The sequence below is a fragment of the Cyprinodon tularosa genome, unplaced genomic scaffold (assembly GCF_016077235.1).
Source record: "Cyprinodon tularosa strain WSP-4 unplaced genomic scaffold, ASM1607723v1 ctg869, whole genome shotgun sequence".
Taxonomy (NCBI): Eukaryota; Metazoa; Chordata; class Actinopteri; order Cyprinodontiformes; family Cyprinodontidae; genus Cyprinodon; species Cyprinodon tularosa.
Genome location: NW_024039639.1, coordinates 176509 through 196577, shown reverse-complemented (window position 1 = coordinate 196577; position 20069 = coordinate 176509). Strand labels below are relative to the sequence as shown.

General features: G+C 48.1%; 2 protein-coding genes across 3 annotated transcripts in view; both read right to left on the bottom strand.

The window, feature by feature from the left end:
* Nucleotides 1-970: 970 nt before the first annotated feature.
* LOC119775376 (guanine nucleotide-binding protein G(olf) subunit alpha-like) lies at nucleotides 971-9200 on the bottom strand. 2 transcript variants are annotated; one of them, XM_038273343.1, is made up of 13 exons: nucleotides 9019-9200; nucleotides 5726-5875; nucleotides 5446-5518; nucleotides 5301-5355; nucleotides 4747-4866; nucleotides 3169-3266; nucleotides 3003-3057; nucleotides 2863-2936; nucleotides 2720-2778; nucleotides 2530-2650; nucleotides 2317-2447; nucleotides 2174-2241; nucleotides 971-1777 (listed from the first exon to the last, which is right to left on the bottom strand). In XM_038273343.1, exons 2-13 carry the CDS (start codon nucleotides 5859-5861, stop codon nucleotides 1631-1633), a joined length of 1137 nt encoding a protein of 378 aa, XP_038129271.1. In that variant the 5' UTR covers nucleotides 5862-5875; nucleotides 9019-9200; the 3' UTR covers nucleotides 971-1630. The 2 variants fall into 2 exon arrangements, with proteins under 2 accessions (XP_038129271.1, XP_038129270.1); XM_038273342.1 differs by having other exon boundaries at nucleotides 5446-5512.
* Nucleotides 9201-9598: 398 nt separating this feature from the next.
* The window catches only part of sycp2l (synaptonemal complex protein 2-like), a 31515-nt gene continuing 21044 nt past the window's right edge, over nucleotides 9599-20069 (bottom strand). The window contains exons 9-25 of the mRNA XM_038273346.1: nucleotides 19763-19905; nucleotides 19634-19686; nucleotides 19453-19498; nucleotides 19289-19381; nucleotides 17591-17663; nucleotides 17133-17260; nucleotides 16881-16995; nucleotides 16661-16710; nucleotides 16529-16595; nucleotides 14098-14261; nucleotides 13983-14016; nucleotides 13703-13795; nucleotides 13498-13634; nucleotides 12624-12718; nucleotides 11829-11928; nucleotides 10477-10535; nucleotides 9599-9992 (exon numbers count right to left, since the gene is read on the bottom strand). Of these exons, the coding sequence (XP_038129274.1) occupies nucleotides 9938-9992; nucleotides 10477-10535; nucleotides 11829-11928; nucleotides 12624-12718; nucleotides 13498-13634; nucleotides 13703-13795; nucleotides 13983-14016; nucleotides 14098-14261; nucleotides 16529-16595; nucleotides 16661-16710; nucleotides 16881-16995; nucleotides 17133-17260; nucleotides 17591-17663; nucleotides 19289-19381; nucleotides 19453-19498; nucleotides 19634-19686; nucleotides 19763-19905 (1505 nt within the window). The 3' untranslated portion in view covers nucleotides 9599-9937. The remainder of the gene's footprint in view (nucleotides 9993-10476; nucleotides 10536-11828; nucleotides 11929-12623; nucleotides 12719-13497; nucleotides 13635-13702; nucleotides 13796-13982; nucleotides 14017-14097; nucleotides 14262-16528; nucleotides 16596-16660; nucleotides 16711-16880; nucleotides 16996-17132; nucleotides 17261-17590; nucleotides 17664-19288; nucleotides 19382-19452; nucleotides 19499-19633; nucleotides 19687-19762; nucleotides 19906-20069) is intronic.

The window sequence follows — 20069 nt, the reverse complement described above, 5'->3', positions numbered from 1 at the left end:
GCGGATCTAGACCAAATGGACCAGGGGGCCAGGAGGGGGCCAGCGTGTTTTCATGGGGGCCCAGAAAAGCAGGAAATAAAAAACAAGGCAAGAGATTCAAATATATTAAGAGAGCTTCATGAAGTGAAGTTTTAATTACATTTAATTAGAATTCTATGTCTAATTAGGTCAGTTGTTGTTACCGTGGCGACGCTCCAAGGCAGCGGCCAGCAGCAGCTCCTCTCGACTATTTCACAAAACATTCTGCTTAAAACGATTCAAACTAGAGATCAAACCTGCATCTATGATCTCCAGCGCCTGCTGGAGCTACGCTCACAAAATGATTTAAATGCCGACATTTTAGACGGTTTAAAAAGCTGCGGAGCGCTACGGACGGATGTCAACAAGACAACAGCGGGAAATAACGGACGGAGGAGGCGAGGCTGCAGAGGGCGGGGCTAACTGAGAAGCTAAAGAGAAATCCCCACAGAGCTCCGCCTCCATCTATCCTGCTCTCCACGTCCGCTAGTTGGAAAACAAAACGGAGAATCTGCGACTGGAAATGTCTTCAATAAAGGAGATCTGCTGCACAATCGTTCTGATGGAGTCAAGGCTGCCCTCTGCAGGTGAAAATAAGAATAGCACTCTAGATGTTTCTATAGAGCTGTTAAATGAAATTTATTTTTTGTGTGTAAAATGACAAAATAAATCTAAGTCTAAAGTCAATATGCTTTCATAATTTAGGAATTTCACACATTTTCTGACTTAATTGAAGTTAAAATGACCTTTTTTTTTTATAAAATCTGAATTAAAATTGATAAAACTGATAAATTCAGCTGTAAATAATTATTTTTAATTTTATTTGCTTTGAAAAAAACCTTTAGGAGAAGAAAACTAGGATCCTATCTCAGTGCCACTGAAGGTATCACCTTATAGTTTTTAAATAATTAGTAAAACAGAATTTTTAAAGAAAAAAAAAATGAAATAGATCCAAAGTGGTTATCAGTAACTGTTCTAGAACAGATCATCATCAGAGTTTATTTGAGTTTTATTTTCTTCAGTACAGGGGCCAAAACAGGACATGATCTCCAGGGGCTCTGGCCCCCGTCGGCCTCCTGCCTGCATTGATTACATGCTGCAGTAAAGGAGGCAGAGAAACAGGAGAATCTGGAAGGAGAACCACCGTCACCTCTGAACAGCCTGAGGAGAAGAAACCTTTGGACACGACGTCTCCCTGACGTCTTACCAGAACCAGCAGGTCCGTCCTCGTCACTGGAAACAGGTTCTAATGGATGCAGACACCACAGCTCTGGTAAAACATTGAATGATCTTTTTTTCCTTTTCTTCTTCTGTTTTTCTGCTCTATTTACATTGCAGTGTCCATATAAAGCTTTTTATATGCATGAAACAAAGGGAAGGGGAAGCAAAACGTCTTCAAACTGTGGAAACCAGGTCCAGGGGATTGTTTATTTTTACTTTTACGGAAAGCTTAATTGTTTCTATAAATAGCTTTATTTCTGCACACTAAACCACCTTCTGTGCAAACCCTAATCACTACTAAACACAAACTGCTGCTTTCTACTATAAACACATCTCTGCTTTGATTTACTAACAGGAAGGGGCGGAGCCAATGGAGAGCCCCGACAGCCATTCAGAGCAGCTCATACTGCCGCAAGTGCATGCGCTGGATGATGTCACGACAATCGTTGAAGACGCGGCGGATGTTCTCGGTGTCGATGGCGCAGGTGAAGTGAGGGTAGCAGTAATGCTTCCCGTCGCCGCTGGCTGTGCTGATCCTCTGAAATTAGGACAAGTCGCTGGTTAGAGGAACATGTCGCATAAACATGTCGCATAAACATGTCGCAGTTTCAACATGCAAGGATGCGTCAGAGGCAGGCAGAGCTGGGAGGGCCTAACAAGTCCGACTGAAAGGACAGTTTAAAGTCCATAAGATGAAACATTGCAGTTTAACCTGTTAGATGATGCAGCGCTGCAGTTTTATCATATTAAAAGCGTAACTTTCTCAGAATATGTTCTGATTTAAATCCTCAGCACCACCATTATTTTATGGAAACCGATAACCACCTGGGAAATTATTGCACTTGTAAAGCAGCAAAATATAAGTTAGCAGGAGGGAGGAGCTAATGTTCCATCTGACTGCATGGATCAGGAAACCTTCACCTGTCTTACTCACCAGGAACTCATCTCTGATGAAGAACTTTGCTCGGGTCACTTTGGGGTCTTCATTTGCTTCTGGAACAGCTAGAAAACAAACAGCGATGTTGGGCTGTGGTCTGTGACATCACTTGTCTGTCGGTTCTCCGTCTATGTTCTTACATTCAGGAGGAACTTGGTAGTTTGTGTACTCTGGGAAATAATCTTCAAGTTTGGATTTCCCTGCTAGAATCTTGTCTGCCAGCACGTCTTGCTTGTTCAGGAACAGAATGACGGAGATGGTCTTCAGGAACCTGCAGCCAATCAGAGAGCACATAGTTCATCGGGCTAATCACACCTGAGCAGTGCTGCGCTCCTGTGCACGTGAGACTGCACCTGTTGGTCCAGATGGATCTGAACAGGTCCAGGGACTCTCTGAGGCGGTTGGTGGAGTTGTCCTCTCTGATGACCATATTGTAGCTGCTGCTGGCTGCGACAAAGATGATGGCCGTCACATCTGAAGGAAGCAAACGGACCTGAGTTCTGCTGGAACCCGGATTGCATCGTTAAACAGTGACTCTCTTACCGTTGAAGCACTGGATCCACTTCCTGCGCTCATCCCTCTGACCCCCTACATCAAACATACTGACAGACACGCACGCTTCATTGGAACGCCACGGCAACGACGCCATGGCAACGACGCCAGAACACAATATGGTGAGAACTTACTGGAAGTTGACTTTGTCCACCTGGAACCTGGTTTCAAAAATCCCTGAAGTCAGCACTCTGCAGCGCAGCAAATCCTGCAGAAGAAAGAGGATGAGGAGGAGTGGCAGCAGATGCTGCAGCCTGATTGGCCGGTCTCCTACCTGGTCAGTGGGCGTGTAGTCGGTCCTCCTGACAAAGTCCAGTCGGTCCAGAAAGCTGGAACACAGAAAACAAACGGATGCATCAAACTTAACCGCTGAGGCTTAACTGAAAACATTTGTGACATCACAGCCCTGGTGGGAGGAGCTTAACGCCAGCCGTCCTTACTACTGAGCGCAGTCGATCAGCTGGTATTCATTGGAGCGTTCGAAGCAGGCCTTAACGCCGTCGTCTTCCCACAGCTTCTGAGTATGCTCAAAGAAGTCCTGAAAGACACAGAGAGCTGTGAGCGCCCCCTGTGGGCTGCAGAGGGGTAGCGCACACAGTCCAGTAGAGTTTAAGGAGGAACTTCTGCTGCAGCAGGTCAACCAATCATCTCATTTGACCTCTCCAGGCTACTGTAGCTGCAATAAACACACCTGCTGTTCTTCAATCATATATTCTCGAACACACAATACTGCATTCGGCCATTTTGGAACAAAGACCTCAACAGTTTCTTTTCTTTTTTTCTGTATCTAAACTTATGTTGATCTTTGCCCCCTTTGATGCTATTACCATGGAAACTCTACACTGCAAAAACAATCCAGAAATAAGTAAAAAATGGCTTAAATTAAGTATATTTAGCCTTAATTTGAGCAGGTAAATAAGATGATTTGCCAATGGAATGAGTATTTTCACTCTTAAAATAAGATAGTTAGATAATATTTACTTGAAATAAGACGATAAAATAGTTTTTTCTTATTTTAAAAGGAAATTGTCTTGTTCCATTGGCAAAGTGTCTTACTTATCTCCTCAAATCAAGGAAAAACACACTTATTTTAAGAAAAAATAACTTATTGAGATTTATATTTTTTGCAGTGTAGAACTCCAATACCCAGAATGCAGCAGGGTTCAGGGGCATGAACGTAGCTCCGCAGGAGGAGTCTGTTTTATGGATGTGTTACAAAGTATGGCGGATCTAAGGAATCAAAAATACTGACGCAGTTAACATCTCCTCTTCTCATCGGTTTTTGTGATCCATCTGCATCAAAGCGTAAAGCACTTCTATGAGATCACGCAGACATGGGCGGCCATCCAATGCACAAGTATCTCCCTGCCCTGAGAGTCCGACGGGTCAAAGGTCATGATTGGTCTGCAGGTAAGCGTTCTCCTCTCTGATGGCCGGTCTGTGTGACGGCCCCTGATTGGATGCTTGTCTCATTAACCAATCAGCTGCTCCGTCAGAGGCAGCAGAGGAAGGGTGAAGACACTTGTTTTGTGTCTCTGAGGTCTTTGGAGACGAGCTGTTTAGATAATGAGGCCTCTGGTGACTCGCTGTGAGAGTGTCTCAGGTGAACTCGTTACATCATGTCATTAACATCATTAAAACAAACAAGCGGGTCTCCTGGTGCAGCTTCAGAGCACCTCAACCTTTTCTACCTGTTCAGGACCGACTGTTTGCGTTACGTGTGCATGGGTGTGTGAGCGTTTGCGCGTTTTTACTCCCGAGACTCTTTCGGCGCCGCAGGAAATGTTAACTGACACTTTCAACGTTTTCATTGGAGCAGGAAACAGTGAAGCTCTTCAGACCCGAAGCGTCTGCAGATAAACCAAGTCAAGCAACAGCCAGGAGAACCGTTAGAACCGGGGTTCCTGATGGTTAGAACCGTCCAACTGGTGCAGAGGGGCTACGCCTGTGCTACTGCTGCCAACGCCACTATGACATCACTGCTCACATGACCCACCTGTGTGGAAGTGTAACTTTACCTCAGTGTATTCAAAGTCCAAAAGCGGAGCGATGCTCTTGATGTAGTCCACTCTGAACTGGTTGCTTGGGTTACCCAGAGAGACGGGAGGAGTCAGGGCCCCCATGGCTGAGACAATGGTCTGAAACACAGAGACGGAAGCTGATTGGCTGATGAGGCATCGACCATCTGCAGGACAGAGACAGAACCGATGCCTCCTCTGAGTAGATATGGCACATCAGGGCAGTCTGGCTAAAACTAAGGCGTTCTTCTGGACAGAAAATGGTAAACGACACCAAATGGACTGCGGAGCATAGAGGGTCCTTTCTACCTGAAGACATGAGATGACCTCCTAAACATCTCTAGAAATGTAGACTCACCTGACATCACCGAAACTACACCTGACCTTTCCCTTAAGACGCCCTGAAGGTCACCCTGATGGTGAGGTCAGATCTGACCTTACCTCAGGAGACCATCAGAGGACAGCTGGGACACCCATAAAGTCCATCTACTGTTACTCTGATCCCCAAGGATCCAGAGACGCCTTCATGCACCTGATCTGGTCATGTGACTCACCACAATGGCATCCTTCACGTTCCTCCTGATGTCCTGAATCTTCTGCTGCTTCTCTCTGGGAATAAAGGTAGACCAGATTAGGACATGGAGTAGATGGACCCCCCCGCCCCATGAAGCTTCTCTGAAGGACAGGAAAGAGACTCACTCAGCGTTGAAACCGTCAACATGAAGAATCTTCATCTGCTTAACGATGGTGCTCTTACCTGATTCTCCTGCACCTGCACAACCACAGAGAGGACAGCGGACAGGGGGACAGAGAGGAGGACAGACGGGGAGACAGACAGGAGGAAAGATAGGTAGACGGGCAGATGGGGAGGACAAATGAAGTCTGGACTGTCGAGTCAAATCGAGAACTGATGAAATCATTAATGAAGTCCCTGATGGACAGGTGAGCAGATAGAGGGACAGGTGGACAGGTGTCTCACCCAGCAGCAGCAGTCGGTGGGTAGCTTTATAAGCTTGTCTTTCTTTCTGCAGCTGTTTCTCGATCTTCTTGTTTGCTTCTCTTTTGGCTTTTTCATCCAGTCGTTCTTCATCCGTCTTTCCTCCCAAACAACCCATCTCCACCGGAACCACTGTGACCAACAGAAAGGCTAATAGTGAGCAGTGTGAGTGTGACAAACAGAAAGGGTAATAGTGAGCAGTGTGAGTGTGACCAGCAGAAAGGATAATAGTGAGCAGTGTGAGTGTGACCAACAGAAAGGCTAATAGTGAGCAGTCTGAGTGTGACCAACAGAAAGGGTAATAGTGAGCAGTGTGAGTGTGACAAACAGAAAGGGTAATAGTGAGCAGTGTGAGTGTTACCAGCAGAAAGGATAATAGTGAGCAGTGTGAGTGTGACCAACAGAAAGCCTAATAGTGAGCAGTGTGAGTGTGACCAACAGAAAGGGTAATAGTGAGCAGTGTGAGTGTGACAAACAGAAAGGGTAATAGTGAGCAGTGTGAGTGTTACCAGCAGAAAGGATAATAGTGAGCAGTGTGAGTGTGACCAACAGAAAGCCTAATAGTGAGCAGTGTGAGTGTGACCAGCAGAAAGGATAATAGTGAGCAGTGTGAGTGTGACCAGCAGAAAGGATAATAGTGAGCAGTGTGAGTGTGACCAGCAGAAAGCCTAATAGTGAGCAGTGTGAGTGTTACCAGCAGAAAGGATAATAGTGAGCAGTGAGAGTGTTACCAGCAGAAAGCCTAGTAGTGAGCAGTGAGAGTGTGACCAGCAGAAAGGCTAATAGTGAGCAGTGAGAGTGTGACCAGCAGAAAGGCTAATAGTGAGCAGTGAGAGTGTTACCAGCAGAAAGGATAATAGTGAGCAGTGAGAGTGTTACCAGCAGAAAGCCTAATAGTGAGCAGTGTGAGTGTGACCAGCAGAAAGCCTAATAGTGAGCAGTGTGAGTGTTACCAGCCGAAAGCCTAATAGTGAGCAGTGTGAGTGTGACCAGCAGAAAGGCTAATAGTGAGCAGTGTGAGCGTGACCAACATAAAGGATAATAGTGAGCAGTGTGAGTGTGACCAACAGAAAGGCTAATAGTGAGCAGTGTGAGTGTGACCAACAGAAAGGATAATACTGAGCAGTGTGAGTGTGACCAGCAGAAAGCCTAATAGTGAGCAGTGAGAGTGTGACCAGCAGAAAGGCTAATAGTGAGCAGTGAGAGTGTGACCAGCAGAAAGGCTAATAGTGAGCAGTGTGACCGTGACCAACATAAAGGATAATAGTGAGCAGTGTGAGTGTGACCAACAGAAAGGCTAATAGTGAGCAGCCTGAGTTTGACCAGCAGAAACGCCAATAGTGAGCAGTGTGAGTGTGACCAACAGAAAGGTTAATAGTGAGCAGTGTGAGTGTGACAAACAGAAAGGCTAATAGTGAGCAGTGTGAGTGTAACCATGACCAACATAAAGGATAATAGTGAGCAGTGTGAGTGTGACCAACAGAAAGCCTAACAGTGAACAGTCTGTGACCAACAGAAAGGCTAATAGTGAGCAGTGTGAGTGTGAACCAGCAGGAAGGCTAATAGTGAGCAGTGTGAGTGTGACCAACAGAAAGGCTAATAGTGAGCAGTGAGAGTGTGACCAGCAGAAAGGCTAATAGTGAGCAGTGAGAGTGTGACCAGCAGAAAGGCTAATAGTGAGCAGTGTGACCGTGACCAACATAAAGGATAATAGTGAGCAGTGTGAGTGTGACCAACAGAAAGGCTAATAGTGAGCAGTGTGAGTGTGACAAACAGAAAGGCTAATAGTGAGCAGTGTGAGTGTAACCATGACCAACATAAAGGATAATAGTGAGCAGTGTGATTGTGACCAACAGAAAGCCTAATAGTGAAAAGTGTGAGTGTGACCAACAGAAAGCCTAACAGTGAACAGTCTGTGACCAACAGAAAGGCTAATAGTGAGCAGTGTGAGTGTGAACCAGCAGGAAGGATAATAGTGAGCAGTGTGAGTGTGACCGTGACCAACATAAAGGATAATAGTGAGCAGTGTGAGTGTGACCAACAAAAAGGCTAATAGTGAGCAGTGTGAGTGTGACCAACAGAAAGGATAATAGTGAGCAGTGTGAGGTCCACTAACAGTAAAACCTGGTGAAACGGCCGACGTGTCTAAAAACACCTGAAATGTTTCCAGATCAAACTGGATGTTGTTCCTGAATCATGACGTAATTCTGGAGCGTCTGTAAAAGACGACATCATGACGTTTCTACTGGAGTTGGTTTTCCTCCTTTCTTTCATCTATTCCCTCGTTTTCCTGTTACTAAACCCTAAAGCTACGGATTTATCCACCATGTTAGAGGTTTAGAGCTGCAGTATCAGATAATAGGATGAAGTTAAATCATAATGACCCAATACTGTCCTAGAAATGAGAACAACTCAAACACACAAGTTACTTTTCTGTAGAAGAATTTCCACTGCCTGGATGTCTGTGGTGAACTCTGCTCTCTGAGGAGCAGGAGGGGTCAGAGGTCAACACCTGATAAAGCAGAACAGTTTCCTTTTTTATTGATCAGTCAGCTGGAGAGAGCGAGACTTTTCCTTTTCTGGGAGAAACATTTGTTCTCAGCGTCTGAAGTTAAAACAACAGAACGTTCCTTACAGGCCAAACGGCTGTAAAATAAAATAACATTTACATTTTTCTAACAATGAGCAGGAAACGAATGGCAGGACGAGGATATAAAAAGGAGAGAAGCTGCAAGAAAATGCTTCTAAAATAAATTAGTTCTACGGTCATTTTGTGGTTTTTAACCAGGTCCAAACTTCCAGAACGAATCTTGAGGTTCCTGTTAATCTAAAACTAGTTTAGTTTGAAGTAAAGACATCAGAAAAATAAATAATCCAGTAAAACTGATTAAATGTTTCCCACCAGCTTTACTGACCCAGATCACCTGAGATAAACCACCTGAACCGGGTTACTGGAACCAGTTCCCTCAGTCTGAACACCTAACCGACCCGTTCGGAAGCGGGTCACCTAACCGACCCGTTCGGAAGCGGGTCGGTTAGGTGACCCGGTGTTTGAACGTTCCTCTCAGACCTTCAGCAGAGAATCTGAACCAGCAGCAGAATCAAGACATTAAAGCCAGAAACCAGAAGTTTTCCTGAAGCTGCAGAAAATCAAATCCACCTCTGGAATCAGATCAGAACCAAAACCATTAGCGCCGCTTCGTCTCATTTCATATTTAAACTGGTTCTTTGTTTTAACACCAGTAAGAAAGCAGCTCCAGTCCCAGTTCACTGACCTGTAGCTACCGGCAACCTTCTCTGCAGGTCCAGATCCGCTGGTTGCTCAGTTTTCCATCCAAGTCCACAAAGATCCAGTCACAGAAGCTGCAGCATCACCTGAGCTGTGGTTCGGTTCAGAGGACAGAAGCGGAGCTCCTGCAGCTTCTGTGATGTTTGCTTTGTGAAACACCTGAGCGGCTCCATCTCCCACCTGTCCCCCTCCCTCCTCTTCCTCATTAGTCCTCTTCCTCTTCAGGGGATTTCTCTATTTTTCTCCAAGCTGCTTGGCGACCAGCAGCCTTCTAAGACAAACTGCTCTTTTTCTGGTTCCAACTAAAGGCCATCTTTAAGATCTGATGTTCTGCTTCTTCTAGATCTTATTCTGGTTCAGTCAGAAACAATAAATGTGTCCTTAGCACATTCTAGTTCTAGTTCTAGGCTTCTGTAGAGCCTGAGAACTTTGAGCCAAGTCCAAGAACTCCTCGGGTGAGCAGCTTGTGAGGGAAAGACCTGGACTATACCAGACAGACCCCCCCCCCCCCGCCACAAATGGTCTTCTGTCAGTCAGAGGATGGATGGTTGATTAAACCCAGTCCTGTTCAGTGGGAATGTGGGAACCCTGCTGCCCCCTGCTGCCAGGTTGGGGGTACCAGAGCACTTCCTTCACACTTCAGCTTCTCTCACCTGCAGCTTTTCTGACTTTGAGCCACTGTCTCCATCTGCTGGATACCTAGAGTCGGTACACACCCCCCAAACCATCACCATGGCAACCGGCAGCAACCAACATCCACACCAGCGTTCAGTTTGAGTCTTTAATTGTTTGGAACAGAATTGATGAGAAACAAAATGATTACAGAAGATCCTGGACATCCTTCTCATTGGCCATGAAGCAGAGAACATCTGAGATCATCTCTGCTCTGCTGTAGGGGCGACTTCCTAATGGTCGGATGATTCTCCAGTCCTCAGCTGGTCACTTTCCAAAGTCTTCAACCTGAGGAGACGGGAGATAAAGCCAAAGCTCAGGATCCATCTTCACCTCAAGGTCTTTAATCCACCAAATGTGAACCAGACTGGGAAGAAAAACCTCTTTGAATCGGATGATAGAAACCTAAAGACGTCTAAACCAGAACCCAAAGTCCTGAAGAGACCAAAACAAGGTTCTAACAACGTCCCTCCCTCATAGCTACTCTGACGCAGTAACGTTCATATTTAGTCCCTAACCCAGGCATGTAAGATTGCCTTAAAATGTTGTTGGTCTCCAATATTCATGCCGTCATCCTGGAGGTCCTGTCCGCTGTCATAGCGGGCCTTTATCTTTGGAAAGGTCCAAAGAAGAAGGCGTGTAAGGAACCTGGGAGGGTCTGCATCTACAGCTGATGGTCCTGATGGTCTGAATTCATCTAAACCTGGTTCCAGTCAGCAGATCAGCAACAGGTTCTAGGAGTAGGAACAGGTGTAGAACATCTCAGACTGACTTTTTTAGGTGTTCCTCGCAGAACGAACTGAGGCGCTTCATCTCAGATTGGAAGAAGGTCTGAAAGACAAACAGGAAAACAATGTTCACACTAAACCACGAGAAGAACCGTCCTTCACTGAGTCAGTCACAGAACTTCATGCCGAGTTCAGAGAACCAGCAGCACGGCTCTACCTCAGATACTGATGTGAAGAGCAGTCAGAGATCCTGATTCCAGGTAGGTTTCAGTTTTTACAGTGGAAACGCACTCTGGATTCTCCATATTCATTTGGAATTCAACTTGTCAATTCCAGAAAACCAAAAAGTGCATCGTCCTCCAGTTTTCTTGGTTTTTGATATAAGAGAATTCTACCTTTTTGAGCCTCCACATCATCATCCAGTGTTGGTCCTTGTGGTCCATTAGGGCAGTGTGCAAACTCACAATATGGGAGCGAATAAACATGGAACCATGGAACTCAGACGTCGTCTGGTCAAACAAGGTTTGTGTCAGGTGTTGAAAAACCAGCTCACTATGATGAGAGGTAGGCTATTGGAACAAAAAGAGAATATACACAGTGGCATACGGCACTATTGGCCTGCTTCTATACCAGTAACCCTGACCAACGGGGTTATATGAAAGACTGGGAACTATGGAAGCTTCAATACCCACATTCTGGACTAACGGCTGAAAACCTGGTAGCTCAGTTTTCCAACATCCAGAAATGGCTGCTTATTTCGCAGGTGGAAGGCCAGAACATCCAACAAATGCAAGCTGTGCTGCTGCCATCAACACCTTTGTTTCTAGATGTTGGAGCTTGGCCTGTTTTCCAGTGTAGTCCTGTTTCTCTGACTGTGACTAACTGTTGCCTTTTGTATCTATGCTTCTTTTTCTATGTCTGCTTCTGTCTCCTTGAACCCCAGTGGGCCTCAGCAGATGGCCGCTCACACTGAGCCTGGTTCTGCTGGAGGTTTCTTCCTGTTCAAAGGGAGTTTTTCCTCTCCACTGTCGCTACAAGCATGCTTAGTGTGAGGGATTGCTGAAGAGTCAATGAGTCGATGCAATCAGCTGGTTTTCCTTAGATAGAAAACTTTGAATCAATCTGACTGGATGATCTGGTGAACTGGAAAGTGACCTGAGATGACATGATGTGAATTGGAGCTATAGAAATACACTGAATAGAATTGAAGTGGTAGAGAACGTAAGCTTGAGATGACTGAGCTACAGGAGTACAGGGTGTGTGTGTGTGTGTGTGTGTGTGTGTGTGTTGGGGGTTGAAGGAGAAGTTATTCTGTAAACAACCAGACTGTTTGCCTCCACTGTTATTTTCCTGTCAGCACCACCTGCAGTATTAGTGTTAGTTGCTGCATCAGTACCAGGATCTGTGAATTCATGGAGTTTAGGTTCCTGTAGTTCTCTTCCAGTTGCTTCAGTTGACCAACGACGTTGTTTTCAAACTGCTGCAGCAGCAACAACCTGCAGACACAGAAACAGGTTAGTGTTTCCACCCCATAACTGGGACTTTATTCTGACTGCATTTAATCCTTACCCTGACATTTACCACAAAGATCACTAGTATAAACCTAACCTAAGCTAGGATTAATTCACACATTGGAGGGGGATGAAGGTTGATGTGGGGTGGTGGAGTGTGGTAGATGTGGTGGAGGGGGCTGTTACTGTAGAAGCAGTTTTATTGTCTTATATCAGATCAGAATCAGAATATATCCTACACATGGCCTTATAGTTACTTAGCAACAAAACAGTACATGTTGAAGTTCAAGTATGAGTCTTAGCAATAATAAAGTCTCTAATGCCTTATTCGTACGCAATTAGATGATGAATGAGGAGGTTTGGCAAAACAGAGAGCATCTGTATAAACATTCTTTGAGGGTCGGAGTGACTTTCGAAGTGGCTTTCGACATGATATTCCTGTGCATGTGCAGTTACGTAATGCGATGTGGAAACTATAAATGCCGCCTAGAATGGACTGAAGGTTGGGGGAATTATAACTGAGACGTGACGATGCAATGCTGGATGTATGAAGTGTTTTAAGACAGCTGTATGAATTTGGTTTGTAATTAAATGTGTTCCCCCCTCCGGATGATAAAATGGTGTGAATCGTGGCCTTCTTTCTGTCATAAGGGAATTCTACCAATGAGCTTCCATATTACCTCTGCTGATGCACTGCTGTGAGCAGTGAGGAGACGTGTTGCTGAAACTCTTTTAGAGACGATAGAACATCACCTTCCACCCTCGACCAGGAACCCTGGAAAACGCCTTGAATCCATGATTGAATCCCAGCTTCACCCCCAGATTCCACATCCTCCATCCTGCTCCACCTACGTCTGGTGGAGCAGCTGCTCAGATATTATATTGGTGATTATATTCATTAACGAGAACTTCATCTGAATGTGCTTTACTGGAGGCATCCATGTTTGTCCAAGAACACTACTGCCACCTACTGGTGTGTGACGTCACGGTGCGGTATCAGAGTTTTTTAAATAATCACATTTTTTTTCCACTTTTACCCGATGTATTCCAGCATCCAGCTGCCATGCACGTGGGCATTGTCAGTTTCACTATAGCTCTGGTGAATTTCAATGGTGAAGTCCTCTGGAAATCTTCAATAATTGTTGTTGATTGCAGATGTGTCTAGTAGTTCCCATTGATTTAGCTTGGAAAGCGGGGAGAATGGCGCTAGGCTTACCGCACCGTGACGTCACTGCTGGAAGATGGCAGGAGGGAGGGGCTACTATATATGGGCAAAAATGGCCGCTCCCAGACTCAGTGATCGCAACGAAAAGGATTGTTTTAATTTTTAACAATAAATGAATTAATTCACAGCGAGCATATTAGTTTTAGGTATAAATAATGATCCATTGATTATTCCTGGCGGATTGGAGTTTTGCTTTAATGAACAGAGCGGATGAAAACCGGAGGCGGCGTTTTGCGGAGACGATGTGGAGCGGAGCGGCTGATTACAGAGGATGTGGGGTTTCAGGGTCAGAGGTTAATTAATAATGGTGACCAGGTGAGGCTACAGACGGTGAAGTGCTGCTCCAGCTGGGCTCTGAAGGACATCAATGCAGCAGTGATGTCGGACGTCAGGTGCGACTCTGGATCCGGTTCTTGGTCTGCCACAGGTGGCCACACCCCCTCACAGTCGGCAGCTCCCTCTGATCCTTCAGGTAAGCAGCCAGGTGAGCCTCAGATTAATGCAACAAACAGGGAACCTGCTAAATCTAAATACCTTTTACTGGTGAGCAAGACTCCGCCTGTTCTGCTGCAGGCTCCACCTTCTTTTTACTGGGTGTTACTCCCTGAGTTTGGTCTGACAGGTATCCTGTGGTAAAATGTTAGTGATGATGATGAATTTCCCCCCTTTATTATTATCTTTCTATATAAAAAAGGACAGAATCATCCAATGCCAAGAACTACTGAAACGTTGGTAGAAGGAGGTTTAGCTTGGATCTTTTAAAGCTTCAGTAAAGCAGTGATCAACCAGGTAAAAGTCAGGGAACAGGTGAGACCTGAATCTGCAGCTTCTCTCTTCCGCAGACTTTCCTGCCATTAAAAGAATAAACAATATTAAAAACCAGCAGAAAACCTCTGAGGTTTGATTGATGTCAGAAACAGGAAATGGACCTTCTTAGAGGGGGAGCTTCCTTCTTCGTGTCCCCGGCTCTCTTCTGGCATTTGAGGATGTTTCTCTGCTTGGTGGTCATCTAAAGGGGGGGGCTCCTCGCTGGACAGGTGAGCCTCTGAGACGTCTGTGCCGTCTGTGGGATCAAAAGTTGGCTGGAAACCACCTGAACGCAGAAACTTTGGTGAGATTATGAGCAAAAACCTTTTAGCCGCCCCGATATTTACTGCTAGATGTTTCCTGCTCGTTACCAAGCAGGCAATTTTCACCATTATAACCCATTTTCACCACCTTACAATCACCACCCCATGCCCAACCACCGGCTCATAACCCTCTCAGTACACCTGCCTCATACCACCATGCTCATACCACCCGCCTCAGTACCACCGTCTCATACCACCGCCTCAGTACCACCCGTGCCCAGTACCAACCTCTCAGTAACCCTGCCTGTAAACGTCGTGTTCCGCCGTCTCAGCAGGTCAAACAGTTGCCTCATAACACCCATCTGTAACCACCACCGTTGTAGCAATCCACCCCGTGCCTCAGTAACCACCCCGTGCCTCAGTAACCACCCGTGCCTCAGTAACCACCCGTGCCTCAGTAACCACCCCGTGCCTCAGTAACCACCCCATGCCTCAGTAACCACCCTGCCTCAGTAACCACCCCGTGCCTCAGTAACCACCCCGTGCCTCAGTAACCACCCGTGCCTCAGTAACCAACCCGTGCCTCAGTAACCACCCCGTGCCTCAGTAACCACCCCGTGCCTCATAACCACCTGTCATAACCACCCTGCCTCAGTAACCACCCCATGCCTCAGTAACCACCCCGTGCCTCAGTAACCACCCCGTGCCTCAGTAACCACCCCGTGCCTCAGTAACCACCCCGTGCCTCAGTAACCACCCCATGCCTCAGTAACCACCCCGTGCCTCAGTAACCACCCCGTGCCTCAGTAACCACCCCGTGCCTCAGTAACCACCCCGTGCCTCAGTAACCACCCCGTGCCTCAGTAACCACCCCGTGCCTCAGTAACCACCCCGTGCCTCAGTAACCACCCCGTGCCTCAGTAACCACCCCGTGCCTCAGTAACCACCCCGTGCCTCAGTAACCACCCCGTGCCTCAGTAACCACCCCGTGCCTCAGTAACCACCCCGTGCCTCAGTAACCACCCCGTGCCTCAGTAACCACCCCGTGCCTCAGTAACCACCCCGTGCCTCAGTAACCACCCCGTGCCTCAGTAACCAACCCGTGCCTCAGTAACCACCCCGTGCCTCAGTAACCACCCCATGCCTCAGTAACCAACCCGTGCCTCAGTAACCACCCCGTGCCTCAGTAACCACCCCATGCCTCAGTAACCAACCCGTGCCTCAGTAACCACCCCGTGCCTCAGTAACCACCCCGTGCCTCAGTAACCACCCCGTGCCTCAGTAACCAACCCGTGCCTCAGTAACCACCCCGTGCCTCAGTAACCACCCCATGCCTCAGTAACCAACCCATGCCTCAGTAACCACCCCGTGCCTCAGTAACCACCCCGTGCCTCAGTAACCAACCCGTGCCTCAGTAACCACCCCGTGCCTCAGTAACCACCCCGTGCGCCTTGGTTGCCAACTCAAGTGTCTCGGAAACAAACCCCTGTGCCTCGGTTTCCACGCCGAGCGCCTCGGTTGCCACCCCCTGTGCCTCACTAACTACCCCCCGTGCGCCTCGGTTGCCACCCCCTGCCTCGGTTGCCACCCCCATGTGCCTCACTTGCCAACCTGTGTACCTCACTAACTACCCTCCGTGCCTCGGCCGCCACCCCCCGTGCCTCGGTCGCCACCCTCCGTGCCTCGGCCGCCACCCCCCGTGCCTCGGCCGCCACCCCCCGTGCCTCGGACGCCACCCCCCCGTGCCTCGGACGCCACCCCCCGTGCCTCGGACGCCACCCCCCGTGCCTCGGACGCCACCCCCCGTGCCTCGGACGCCACCCCCCGTGCCTCGGACGCCACCCCCCGTGCCTCGGACGCCACCCCCCGTGCCTCGGACGCCACCCTCCGTGCCTCGGCCGCCACCCCCCGTGCCTCGGCCGCCACCCTCCGTGCCTCGGACGCCACCCCCCGTGCCTCGGACGCCACCCCCCGTGCCTCGGACGCCACCCCCCGTGCCTCGGACGCCACCCCCCGTGCCTCGGACGCCACCCCCGTGCCTCGGACGCCACCCCCCGTGCCTCGGACGCCACCCCCGTGCCTCGGACGCCACCCCCCGTGCCTCGGACGCCACCCCCCGTGCCTCGGACGCCACCCTCCGTGCCTCGGACGCCACCCCCCGTGCCTCGGTCCCCACCCCCGTGCCTCGGACGCCACCCGCCGTGCCTCGGACGCCACCCCCCGTGCCTCGGTCCCCACCCCCGTGCCTCGGACGCCACCCTCCGTGCCTCACTTGAAGCTGCAGTCTCACCGCCGGTTTTAGGAGTAGAATGTTGGATCCCATCAAAGAGAAATTCAGCTCGGCTTGTTGCAGCGACCTAAAGTGATAAAAATGTCAAACCTGGAGGGAAAAGGACCCAGTTCAGGAGATCGTCGGTTTTACCTTCAACGAGGAGCATTCGTCTTCACTGCTCGGGGAGGACAGCGGTAAAACTGAGGACAGACGAAGGTTTGATTTAGTTTTTGTTCTCTGAGCCAAAGACAGTATTAAGAATATAGATGAATATCTAGTTTTAGATGCAGATGACACCCAGCTTTACCTCCCCTCTAAACTCACCCCCTCCCTCGGGGTCCTCCACAGGATCCAGCTTTAATCTACTCACTCTTCAGCTGACTCTTGCTTTGGGGTTTCTTCCGGCTGTACGATCGACCCACGCGTCGCTCTGCAGAGGGGGAGTTCTGGACCACCTCACCTCCACCTGTTGAACTCGCCGCTTTCTGGAGTCAAATCAGCAGCAAAATTAATCAGGTAACTCAAACCTCATTGATTCAAACACAAAGATGACCAGCAGGAGGCGCTGTTCTAAACTAAGCAGAGGAAAACCTGAGCATGGCATCCATCTTTGATTGGTTACCTTGAAGACTCTCCATGCTGCCTCCTCCAGCTCTCTCTGGTGTTCAGCCCTGAAGGTCAGCGCCACCATGTAGCCTCTGATGTTCCCGTGCATGATGGGATTGATCAGTCTAACTCTGAGGACCGTCTCTGCAGAAAAGCATGATGGGAAAACAAACAAACGGAGCCTCATTGCTCATTAAAACAGCGCGATGTGGCTCTGATCTATCTGTTCTAGATCTGAGATCTTAATCTCAGTGAGAAAGAACTAGTTTCATCATGATGATTATCTAATGCTGTGACCTTCCCATCACGATGGCACATTCCTAAACCACGCTGCCCCCCAGAGGCTGCTCCATGCTACGGCGTCACTGAGATCAAAGATGCTCTCATTAAGAAGCTAAATGAATCCTGAGGGAGGCGAAGGGTTCAGGTACACTGACAGGACAAGCTGATGTTCTGGAAGTCATTTCATCTCACCGTGATCTTTGACCTGCAGATCGTAACAGTGGACGTCCTCACGCAGCAGCTGGATGGAGCCCCACAGGAAAGCCTGAGAAACAAGTGGAACAAGGAGCAGAGGGTCAGATGGGTCCAACTCTTCTCAACCAGTCAAGGACTCAGCTTCTTCTACGTGTTTCATTAAACCGAGATCAGTGCATCCTAAAGATCAAGCGTCTGCTGCTTCATTTTTGCTGCTTCTACCAGTTTAGTTCTGACGCGCGGCTGAAGCAGCTTTGCTGCTCTGGCTGCGCTGTGGAAAAATGGGTCTGACGCGCGTTGGGCGGAGCTACCCTATCCTTTCTTTGCCTTGCAGCCATATTTGTTGTGATCAGTGGGAATAAAGTAGTGTTATTATGTTTTTAAGTGGGAAAATCCACCTGAAAACTTGGTCCCTGCAGTCAGTTCATCCAGATTACCATCCTGCCTTCCAATATTATTTCTGTCAGAGCCGCTCAGACTATGTTGGCTTTTATTATCCTGCAGGCAGCAGGATAATAAAAGCCAACATATTCTGCCGGCAGGTTTCTACATTTGAAGTTAATTTAGGCGTTAATAAACTGTTTCAGAGGAGTGATCATAGCGCTCTGCATCAGCAGTGCTGCGTCTGACTCCCTGCCAGCTCCCAGATCAGCTTCTCTCATTGGTTGATGCGGCCCGTCGAAGAAGCAAAAGCTAAATTTTTCCATCTCGATCGGCAGCACATTTGTGGTGCGTCGCACGCGTCAGATGCTTAAATGCTCCCAACGCTCCAGACGCGCTGCTTCAGCTGCTCACATGCACTGTGCCTGCAGCTCAAAACACGGGGCGGGATATTTTGCTGCACCTCGACGCGCATCAACCATTGACTTTGCATGTCAACTCGCTGCTCCTGCTGCGTTCGGTGTGGGCAGCATTAGAGAGTTCGGAACCATAGTTCCTCCTTGATTTGACCCTTTGTTCTGGTTCATACATGCTTATCTGTTCTCCATTTTTCATTTGGATGAAATAATAGCTGCATGAATCATGACAGCAGACAAGATAGAGGAGAGCAGGAGGCGGGGTTACCAATCTACTCGCTCTGGAGAGCAGAGTTCGCTGCTTTTAGATGTTGTCTCCAAAGTCTCCAGTAGCAGAAAAAAGTCTCTAGATTTGGCGCTAGGAGCTTTTTAGAAATCAAAGTGCTAGAGGGGTCTGAAAAGTGGCTAAATATAGCGACTAAAGCGCTAAGTTGGCAACACTGCTCTTTGCATGGTTTGTTTTCAAATGGCTTGCTGCTGTCTGTTTGGACCTTTCTGAACATGTGCAGCAAATGGACTGATCCAATATGGTGGACACTGAAGGGGGGGGGCTGAGACACACTTAATATTATCAGCGTTCTGATGGCATTTTAGACAAAGGATTTTGATCAAAAACATAATTAATGTGCAGAAATAAGGAATAGTTGTATTAACCGTACATGGAAACAGTTTTATGGGGCCCCCAGGAATGTGGGGCCCTACGCAACTGCCTACTATCGCCTAATGGTAAACCCCCCTGATAACAGTGAATGTTAAACTGGTGGATCTGGGTTTTGGTCTCAGTTTGATCTAAACCTCTTTAACGGGATATTCCTGAGTATATAAGCTATAAAATCAACCACTTCCTGTTTCTAGGTGATAGCGGCCGGTAGAGGCGGAGATCTGCACTGGAACCAACCTGAGGATCATCAATGAAGAAGCTGACACATCCTGAATCCACGTTAAAATCTATCCAGAACTCGTCCAGCTTGTCGTCTTTGGGTCGGAACAACTGCAGGAAAACATGATCGGATGAGTTGAGAGTTCCAGCTCTGAAGGACGGCAGGTGGAATAAAAACCCACCTGGGTGGAGCTGAGGAAGGCCTGCAGGCAGGGCAGCGAATAAACTCTAGAGGACAGAAATCAAACAGAACCGTTCCCCACATGAAACATCCTCAGGTCGTCCAAAACAAACCCAGAAATCAGAGCAAAGCATCATCAGGATGTTTTCAGAAATACTTCATAAACAAACAGACGCCATCACCTCCTCTCGTCTCCATGGGAACCGTTAACAAAGTTTAGGAAACGCCTGCAGTCCTGCAGACATAGGCGGGTGTAGATCAGAGACAGGTAGAGCAGGTGTCCACGCCCACAAGGTGAGTCGCTCACTCACCACCTCAAAGTCAGAGTCTCTGATGTCACAGAAGGCGGAGCTGATGTTACTGTCAGAGAACCACTGATTGGCTCTCTGCTCACGCCCTCTGTGAGGCGTCAGGCGGCACAGCGCCTCCGATAGGCTGACCTGGAACTCGTAATCTGGAAAGAAAACTAGAAACATGGAGGACATTTTCTGGCTGTATTTTGAGGAACAGGATGGCGGTTTAGCTCCAGGTTCTCCATGTTTTCTGAAGGACTAAAATGGTTCCTCAGCCCAGTAACGCCAGACTGATTGACTTGGTGCAGTTTGATTGGTTTTCCAC